This window comes from Daphnia carinata, chromosome 6 (genome assembly GCF_022539665.2).
Source record: "Daphnia carinata strain CSIRO-1 chromosome 6, CSIRO_AGI_Dcar_HiC_V3, whole genome shotgun sequence".
Taxonomy (NCBI): Eukaryota; Metazoa; Arthropoda; class Branchiopoda; order Diplostraca; family Daphniidae; genus Daphnia; species Daphnia carinata.
Window position 1 is genome coordinate 7426863 of NC_081336.1, and position 10443 is coordinate 7437305.

The following is a 10443-nucleotide window of genomic DNA, read 5'->3' on the forward strand; positions in this document are numbered from 1 at the left end:
TTCCCTTGTGTGTGTCACATGCGCACGCACAAAAGAAAAGAATGATTGACTATCGAAAAACAAACAGGTGTGATGAAGAAAGACCCTTAATTTCGAAATTCTGAAAATAGCTCGGTGTGCACGCCAACGAGCATGTCAACCTATGTCACATAGATAGTACCGAATTATTTTTTTTTGTTTTTAAGATTTACATAAATGGCAAATTGAAAAAAAGAAAGATTCCTCTCATTTCTTCACCCGCCCTTTGTTTTGTGTACCTGACGGACGGCCAAAGCGCTTTGCTCGACACGACTGTTTTTGCTACGTGAAACGAGGGTTTTCAGAAAAACCGGTAGAACAGCACGAGAATTATGAAATTGATCAAACTCACCAATCTCGTCGAGCAGCTCGACGAATGAGGGCAATCTAAATTGATGCATTTATGTATAAAACATTATGTTTTATGAAATAACTAATATTTTTTTTTTACCTGCAAAAAAAAAAAAAGACAAGCGTTCCTCTACCTGATGATTTTCTTTTAAATGAAGGGGGGAGGGATGAACCGGAGGGGTTTGTTTTCTTTGAACAAAACAAAAGAAAATATTCGTTTTGAAATATTTCTCCAACAAAAACAACAGCGTGACCTTCGAAAATAAAATAAAAAAAATAGTATAAGAAAAATTGTGTGTTCTTTATTGATTGGATGATTTTTACCTAAAGAAAAAGAGTCAAGTCCTCGTGCCTGCGTCTACCTGCCGGCCAGTCTAAATATAGACGCACGAAGGCAACCCAAAGTATCGATCCACCTTTTTCAGCATTTGCTTCGCTCTTCACGTTTTATTTCTTTGTAGCCAACTTTTCATTGCCAGCGCCTTTTTTTTTTCCAGGGATTTCTAAACGTTCCCAACAGCATCGCAATAATCGTTAAATTTATCAGCAGATGTCATAAAAAAAATAGCAAGGAATCAAATGTTTCTATTCTCGTTTTCCAGGCCATGGATTATCACGGCGTACCTTGCAGTTCACTGTGTACGTTCACACCTAAAAGATCATAGAGAACTTTCTACACCCTAAAAACAATTCAAATAATTAAATTTCTATTTAAACAATCGTTATCTTTCAGTCAATCTCTTAATCGCCTGTATAACAGACGCGATTTTAGAACATTTTCAAAAGGACTTCCCGGCCCTTGTTTTCTTTACGAAAAAATGCGGATACCGCATTGAATGATAACGAGCTGTAAAAATATGAGGCTAAACATAAAGAGGCTCTCATTACCTTTTGGAAGAAAACAGTGACTTTCTGAAAATAGCTTTTTTTTCAGTGGTGGGGTTGATGATGGCCGCAATGTGGGTTATCTTATCGCATCCTTTTGGGTTAAGGCGAGGGGGAACTCTGAGTCTACGTCAACAACAAAGATAAAAAGAAATAAATTATGTTTCAAAAAAAAAAGATAAATACTAAACAACTATAATAATAGTTTCACCACCAATAAACAAAAAAGTTCAAAAAATAGAAATGATTGCCGACACAACGTTAACTAGCCATTCGTACGATTCGGGAACCTTTGAAGGTCACACTTGAATATGTAGTACCTGTATGGAAGCTATAAATAGTAACAGAGCCCGTGCTGTAGTGAAAAGAATCACGGAATTTCAAATTTACCCTCTGGAATGAATACAAAATGACGCACGTGAAAAACGAATGGGGAAGAAAAAAAAACAAAACAAGATGGACGAACGAAATTTGAGGGTTTTTTTTTTTTTTTTTAAGAAGCAAACGAGTTGCTGGGGTTTCATTTTGTCGAATTATTTGTGTGTTTCTATGATAAAAAAAAAACAGAATACATTTTTCCGGATGTTTTTAACGAGATTTTCCAGGTAAACGGCCATGGCCAGGAGACCAAAAAAAAACACTGGCAGCGTCGTGATCGTCATGTGACGTCAATCTTTTTTTTTCTTTTTCTAGTTTGGGGCCTTAGATTAGTGGAAAAGAAACGCGAAAAGACAATCCAATTTTCAAAAACCCTTTGTCACGAACAGTCCAAACGATAAAAAAAAAAAAAAACTATTGAAGCGAATCATTTCTCTGTGTTTGCGTCAAAGTACCCCACGAACCCGCCAAAATTGATCGGCTGCATTTAAACAAAAGAAAGATGGTGGCGATGTGCAAACATTTTTTTCGTCACATTTCGCCGTACGAAATATATTGGCCAGTTCTTTTCATGTGTCTGTGCAAAGACATTGTCGACTGACAAGATTGACATGCTGTTACAAGAATGTGCAAGAGGACAATATAAATGAAAAGGAAACTTACCCCCCCCCCCAAAAAAAAACGAGAGAGGAAACAGGTGTTCCACGTGCGTGACAATCCAGAAAAGGCCCAGTGCCTGTCTTTCCCTCCTCTTTTTCAAGTTGCGTCTATTCGGCCACCGTGGCGCTGCAGTGCTGCACTGTTCTTCTTGCAATTCATTGCAGGTGTCGCGTCAGTCGTGCTCCAACCGCCTCGGTGGTCGTTCGCATCCATTTCTATCCTCTTCACACTGTCGGCGCATTCAGCGCAGTCGAGTCACGAACGAAAGCGTTCTCTCTTCTTCCCGTTTTTATTTTCACTTCCAACTCTTTTTTAAGTTTCTCTTAGTGTCTCAAACAAAGTTTACGTACTCCAACAACTCACAACACGTTGTTCTTCACGACAAACGTCGGTGCTCGTAATCGGTGAGTAATCACGTTTTTTTTTTATTTCTCTGGGTTTCTTTTCGGTTTCGTCACGAACTTGGTCAATCGAAAGAGACAGCCAAACAAAACATAAAACATTCTCCCCCTTTTTTTCTTCTTAACTTTTTTTTAATAATCGTTACGAAATGGCGGCGGGTTGTGTTTCACGATTGAGAAATGGGGACAGCACAACAAAAACTGGCGCGTTGATTCGCTTGTTCTCAATGGCTGATGTGAATGTGTGCGAATGTGGTTGTCTCGCTTGATGGAAGAGGGAGGTCTCATTTGTTTTTGTTGTCGGTGAAGCGTGACGTCATCTTGATAGCTCGCTCCCTCCCCCCTTCATTTTTTTTTTTGTTTGTCGGATCCCGATGGAAAAAAGAAAATTTTTTTTTCGAGATTGTGGATGTTGGATTATTTTTAACGAGCACGTTTTTTTTTTTTGCTTTCTGCGTTACAACTAGTGTCGAGTGTTAAGTCACCATGAACTGGTCAACAAAGTTCATTTAGCTCGAAATGGTAATCTAGATTCCTCTGTATAATCGTACGAGTGTTGAACGAGAACAGGTTCAACATATTCAAATGGTTTCCGCTCGTCTTAGATAATGAGACAATGAACTCCTTTGTTTTTATTTCTCATTTACAAATGGCCGTACAAAACATCACACTAAAGAAGAGGCCTACACATTTGCACGTGTCATTCCCGCCTCTTTTTTTTTTTTTTTTTTTTTTGGTGGGTGGTAACTAAAAATAGATGTGAACTCAACCTTTTTTTTTTATTGGCTAGGTTGCACTACCTGCCTAAAAAAAAAAAAGTTTTGACATGGAAAAATTGAAATTCAAGATGGCCGTCGTTCGTTCGTTTTTTTCTTTCCCGGAGAGCCTGTGACAACTGTTGGCCCTCAGACTGTTGCTACCGGCGATTAAATAACATACCCTACACCACAAACGAAAGTTCGCTCTCGATCTTCCGCCAAGTCTGCGTGAAAAAAAAGACACGACTTTGCCATTAGCTTCGTTCTCGAGTTGAAAGCCCTTTCGTTTTATTTTGGCAGACAGACGACTTTAGCAGTTTTAAGTGCTTCCGAGTAGCCGAATACGAATTCAAGAAACTATTACGCAATACAATAAAAGACGGTCATGGTTGATACGTTACAAAGAGTTGTCCAACCATCCCTGACCCACATCAAACGATTTAAACAAATTATATTCATGGTTATTTTTTTTTTATTAGCACCCAGTAACAACAAGTGGAGCCCTTTTTGTTTTGCAGAACGATCTACCAGATGGCCGTGTGTCTTTTCATGATCCGATCATTAACATTCTTTTAACAACGTCAAGTTTATTCATTATTCATGTCTTGATTAGAATTCCTTGCGAAAATTCGCATTTCGAGAGTTCATTAATTTTTTTCTTACCCTATACCCTTTTTTTTTGTTGAAAAAAACAGCTGCGTGTGCTCGTTAAGTTCCGTCATTTGTAACCGTCACGTCATTATCCCGAAAAGCATTTTGTTTCTTACTTTCTTCGTTTTGGAACCACACCCACTTGTTGATTTGTTTTTCACTTGACGAGAGAAACAGCCGGCGACAAAAAGTTCAAATTTTCAGAAATAGCCTTTTTTTTTTTTTCAAAAAGAAAAATATATTAAACCCAATGCTCGACGACGTGATAAAGATTATGGACGTCCATTGTATTTTTTTTTTTATCTCTTGACCGTCGAACGAAATCTTTTTTTAAAAGTACCCAGTCAACTTGTTTCCATAGTTGAGAAATCGGCCGTCTTTTAAACAAGTGTCGAAGTTTCATTTTTTTTTTTTTTTTAAACGTTCAGTTTTGGGGTGGGCATTGTCAATCGATAACACGAGAAAGAAAAATATGTCGCAGTTGGAAACATTTTATTTTAAATAGTTTCGTGTTTATCGACTTTGAACTTTGTAACGAACGGCCATTTTGATTGTTGAATCATTTTTTTTTTTATTATTTCAATTGAATCATTTTTCTTTAAAAAAGAAACAACAAGGTCAGCTGCGGAAGGATTTCAGTTGATGATAAACCCATGTGTATAACATAAACATAGCATCTTCTTCTTCTTCTTGGAGTAGATAATAACCAATTGAAAAGAAAAAAAGAAACAACTCATGTGGTAAAACGGTTCGTTGACCGACATCATGTACACGCCCTGAAGAGTGCGATGAACTTTGCGGGGTTGTTTTTATTTTGAATTTCCATATCGTGTGAAAAATTTTTTTGCGCGATCTTTTTTTTTTTTTTGCGAAAGGAAGGAACCCTTTTCCCATCCCTCTTTTGTTAGCCATTCCGAAGATGAGGGAGAGGGGAAGTGCACAAGAATATAACAATCCGTCACGCTGAACTTGGACAATAGACGAAGAAGAACCCCTTCAAGATATTTTTCTACAGTACATTCCCCCCACCCCCAATTCCTTTTTGCCTATTATAAATGCACCCTCCAAAAACCGGTTTACCTGCCTTTTTTTTCCGAACGACGTAAACATGTTTGCCAAAAAAAAAAAAAATGTGTTTTTTTTTTAACAACGGTGTTGTGTAGCACGAAACCCCTTTTTCGGTGGTGACTTAACGATCCTTCCATGGTAACCTTGACCATTTCGCCCCTCTCGCCAAAGTTGTTTGTGCGTCAACCGATTCTTCTTTTTGGCCATCGTTTTGATCAACGTTAGTTGGAATAAGAAAATAAGGCGATATCAGTTAAAACGAGTAAAAAATATTAGCGACAACCATCTCCCGTTTTTTTTGTTTTTTAATGACATTTTTTTACGTCGCCTGTTTTTTTTTTTTTTTTCCTAATTCTCACAGCCCAGGTCATTGGCATTTGACGAATTTCAGGTCTGAGTAGAGGAACATAAAAAGGGCTACTTTGAATCGATCGTGATTCCCGCGTGACTCGACGTAGCGTTAGATAACGAAGACATCACAGAAGAAACTAGTCATGGAAGAAAACGAGTTAGTGCGGGATTTAATCCGGTGCTGGTTCTGTGTGCTTTTGTTTTTTATTTCATCTTGTTTTTTTTAATGACCTCACGATCGACCCACCTGTCACACACACAGACGGAGATCACGAGAATTGTACAAACTAGACGTAAAGAGGCAAATGAAGCATTCCGACTGGTTTCATTAGCGTGTACAACGTATCAAGTTCTAACTGTTGTCATAGTCAACAAATCGATAGCGTCGATTATTCCGATTGACTTTGCCATGGTTATCTCGCTCCGTGTTATGCCATCAGCTGTGAAAATAGTTTATTTATTTTATTTTATTTTATTTATTTTTTTTTTACTTTTTGAATGTGACGTCAATAAGACAATTCCGCACACCTGGCGTATCGTACCTGAAACACTTTGCTAGACGTTTCGACAAGGGCAAGCAGCGCTCGACGTCATCAAGTAAAGATGGCGACAATCTTTTGAATTATATTTCATATTTTTTGTGGTCTATTTTTAGATATTGTGCCCCCACAAAACCTTCTGTAAACACACACGACGGTTGATAATATGCAAGTGAGGCGAAAGCTGATTATCATTCCCGTCTGCCTAGTTTTTTTACAACGTGCGGCGCCATTAGAAATTGAGAGAAAAAAAAAGGCACATTTGAAATTCATGTTCCCGCATTTGCCTTTAGGATACCAATGCGATATTTACCATAGGGGGTTGTATATATGTATTCAGGAAAAAAAAAAAAAAGAAAACTAATTTTCTGTTTTAGACATTTAATTTTTTCTTTAAATGGCGCACAAAACAAAACTCCAAAAAAATCGACCGCAGATGACAGATGGATCGTGTTATTTTTTTTTTTTTTTTTACGTAAAAAGAAGGGAAAGAAAAAATAAATACTAACCACCGCATATATGATGATGATTATTACCATTACCCATGAGGGGGGTAGGGCCTTCTCCCCTCTTTGCGTATCTCCGCGTTGATGGTATTATCGCGTGATCCCATTATTACATCATCCATCAAAAACAGCTTTTTTTTTCTTTCTCTTTCCCTAGCGCTATATTTATTGTTAGAACGAACCTAAAAAAAAATATACTCCCAGCATATTAAACCGCGATCGTTACCTGGAATTTAATTTTTTATTTCGTAACGCCCTTCAATCAATTGTTTTTTTCCTCTTTTTTTTCCAGATAGCTGTTTGGAATTATCATGCGAAAATAGTGACGATGCTCCCGGTCGGCCGACGTACTCGACCACTTTGGATGTTCCAGTGAAATTTTTCGCATCATAACATTCCCTTCCGGCGATAAAAACAAAAAACAAAAAACAAGGAAGACGCACAGACACACAAACAATTGTTCTCTCTTCCAAGAAAAACGCGAATATTATGATGGATTTCGAGAAGACGGCAAATTCCGAGAATTGCGCCGTGATGGATGACGGACCAGCTGATGGTACCCCAGATTCGCCAATTGATTTGAGCCAACTGTCTACCAGGTGCCGTAGCGTCGACCTCACCAACCGCTCCGTATCCGAAAGCTGTTTGGCACCTGCGGCGGCCGTTGCCGCTAAAAAGCGGAGGATCCACGGATTTAAAGATCCTCTTCCGCCGCCGGCTCTGGCCGAGCACAGCGCTGCCGATTCGCTGAAATATCGATCCATGTCTCACGCCGACATTGCCGGCTACAGGACGCCCTGGTTGTCGGGTGATTTGCAAGAATCGAAACCTGCCAAACTGTCCGTCGCTGCGGAGACATCGACTGCCACCACCTCGTCCGCCTCTTCAGCCGCCGAGACGTTAAAATTCCGCTGCATGAGCGAATCACGGCTGGCCAGATCGGCCAACACGACCTTTCATCCGGCCACGCACGCGGGGAACAGCCCGTCGTCTAGAAAGAATTTTACGAGCAATTCGGACCTTCTCCGAACGGCCACTGATAACAGTCAACTGGAATTCCTTTTGCGACGGACAGCCTCTGAATCTATCCTTCCATCCAGGTGAGATTATCATATCTCGGCTTTTTATTTTATTTGGAAAGTTGTCTCTACCGATGTCGAAACGGCGGGAGAAAGTTTCCCTAATTAAGAAAGATTCAAACATTTTTTTAACGAGGGCCGCGTGAGTGGGGGGATATCGTCGGTTAGAACTCGTTTTTATTTTCATGAAATCAAATGCGTATTGATGTCGTTTTTGTGTATTGCAGCCGGTCAGGGGAACCTGCTGGGTCGGCGGCCATGGAGATGTTGATGCGACAGCAGCAAATGATTCAGCATCACTATCAGCAGTTACTGATTCAGCAACAGCATGATGGAAGCGAGCCAGGTAGTTCCAGTAGTTCGTCTTCGTCATCTTACCTGTCGTCGGCATCACCTTGGCTCCTTGGGCTCTTCGGCTACGGGTATACGCAGATGCTGCAGTCTTTCCAAGCTGCCCAGCAGCAACAGATTGCCACGGATCCAGCAACCGGTTCCGGACAGGTACAATACTCATCTTTGTTTTTTTTTAATTTTCTTTTTCTAGCCTCCACCTTTCTTTCTGTGTGGGAAGAGAGAAAAGATTTATGATCATTATCTTTCTAACCGAATAATGATAATGACAGATTTCGGCTGGACCGAGCTCGCCGGCTGTTGCGGCATCCATCAGTGGATCAGACGGTGAAGGCGAAATGGAAGAGGAAGATATGGATGCTAGTGGATTCTCACACGGCAAGAAGCGCTCACCTCGAGCTCTAACGGGCAAACATGTCCGACTGGGCACTGGAGCCAGTCCGACCACCTTGCACACCTTAAGGCTCAAAATCCAAGAGCGCCAACGTATGAAGCTCGTCAAGAAATCTCTTCCGTCTGGGTCGGCTTTCGCGTCCGCCGCCGCCAATAAGAAGAATGGAACAAAACTCAAGAGCCGGGCCAAGTAAAAATTTGCGACCAACGTGAACCGTACGTCAGCGGGGAGTTGCGAAGATGTTTCGGAAATTCAGGGTGAAAACATGTGGCGTTTTATTTCCAATATTTATCGAGTCGAAAAAAGAAAATTATGGAATCGAAATCCAGTATGGCGTTCCGCCATATCTCGAGTCTTCCGGATCAAAGTGGCCAATTTATTATTATATCTCTTTGTTGTATCCTCCTTGTTTTGTTTTTTTATTTTTTTTTATTATAGTCCGGAATTAATGGCTTTTCACAATTTCGATTTTTTTTTTCCATGAGAAAAAATTTAGACCCTTAATGAAGAACCCAGTCATTCCAGCTCAGTCTACGACAAAAAAACAGAAAACTTGTGTTGATAAAAAAAAAAAAAAAACAAGAAAAACAAGTTGAATCAACCAATCAAAAAATCTCTTACTTTTTATTTTTTTTTTTGCTTGTTCTGTTTAATTTAAAAAAAAAAAAAAGACGGACTATCCAGTGAACGATATCGTACTTTTTGTTTTGAATTTCTTTTTCGTGAAAAATTGCCTCAGGATGTCCAAAAGAGAAGTTTTTAAGAGCCCGCCGATCTCATTTTTTTTTTTCGATCCCGTTGAATCATTCGATTCCTCCAATATGATTCGGCCATTTATCTCTTGTATAACCCCACCCGTATTCTGTAAAACAAAACATTGTGGATCATTTTTCTTAAAATATTTTTCCCTATTTTTTTTTCGGCTCATCTGCAAAATTTCGCATCGAAAAAGTGCGCCATCCGGCACTTGCGGACCAAACAAAAAACCTAAAAAAAAAAAAAGAAAGAGAATTCTGAATTGTTTTTGCGTGTGTATGTGTTGCGTTCCCACATAAACTGTGTGTGTGTGTAAAGAAAATTACTGCGCCTCATGTTATTTTCCATTTGTCACGCTGGCGTTGCTATAACTGTGTGTTCAACTATCAATAAGCGATTGGGAAATGTTTGTACAGAATTCTGCGCCATGAATACATTTCCATCTGTTCCTTTTAAATAAAAAAAAAAAGAAAGAGAGAATCTTTATGTGTTACGCGTACACAGTTTGTTGTGCGCGCACTGAATTGATGATGGCGCAGACTTTAGTCTGGCCTCCCACCACCACCCCTCTTCCGCAGCCATCGTCACATCGAGTTCGTTGTGACTGTGGGACTAACTAACATCTTTTTTCTTTGATCGCGGGAAAAACAATAATAGGAAAAAAAAGAAGAGAGGAAAATGGGAAAATAACAAGAAAAATCCAGGGACTGGAACAAAGCGTTACGCAATGGTTATTTTTCGTTGAATAACTCGGGATTTATTTTATTTTTTTCCACAAGCCACACAAATGATGCAACAATGTTCCGGATCATTGAATTTATTCTGTTATTTGTTGTTTTTCCTTTTCGTGTAGCGGTTCGATTCACATAAATGATTTCCGGTTTTTCCTCAGGGCAGACATTTTTTCCGATAACAAAAAAAAAATTTATATATACTGATAAATTCCTATGCTATATCTATGGAATGTTATTCTTCCCAAACCCTGAACCAGTCTCTGGCGCTGAAAAGCGCAAAGTCATTTGAATAAGAAGCCGGTTGGATCCAGTTCGCCCGTACTGGGAAAAAAGAATGACTGCGACGAGACAACAGACCACGTCAAGTTGTTCAGTACAGAAGAAGAGTTTTATTCCTTTTTGTTCGTAGGATGGAGTGTCTGGCAGTGCCAGATAAGCAGGTACGAGCAAAAAAGAAACAGTCGTGTTCCTTGATATTTATACGAGCATCCTTTTTTATTTGGATAAGCAAAAGGAAATTGGCAAATTGACACATCTAGCGACAAACACGTGAATTTGTTACA

General features: G+C 39.5%; 1 protein-coding gene across 1 annotated transcript; it reads left to right on the forward strand.

Annotated features, from left to right (window-relative positions):
• Positions 1-2481: 2481 nt before the first annotated feature.
• On the forward strand, positions 2482-9626 carry LOC130702044 (uncharacterized). Its single transcript, XM_057523713.2, has 4 exons — positions 2482-2696; positions 6859-7666; positions 7873-8146; positions 8269-9626. The coding sequence occupies exons 2-4, from the start codon at positions 7056-7058 to the stop codon at positions 8581-8583; spliced, it is 1200 nt and encodes a 399-aa protein (XP_057379696.1). The 5' UTR covers positions 2482-2696; positions 6859-7055; the 3' UTR covers positions 8584-9626.
• Positions 9627-10443: the final 817 nt, after the last annotated feature.

What these genes read in the sequence shown, in the direction of transcription:
- LOC130702044 (XM_057523713.2), top strand. Translation starts at nt 7,056, where the DNA reads ATGATGGATTTCGAGAAGACGGCAAATTCCGAGAATTGCGCCGTGATG. An exon ending in GAATCTATCCTTCCATCCAG is followed by an intron (nt 7,667 to 7,872) that starts GTGAGATTATCA and finishes TGTGTATTGCAG; the next exon opens with CCGGTCAGGGGAACCTGCTG. An exon ending in CAGCAACCGGTTCCGGACAG is followed by an intron (nt 8,147 to 8,268) that starts GTACAATACTCA and finishes TGATAATGACAG; the next exon opens with ATTTCGGCTGGACCGAGCTC.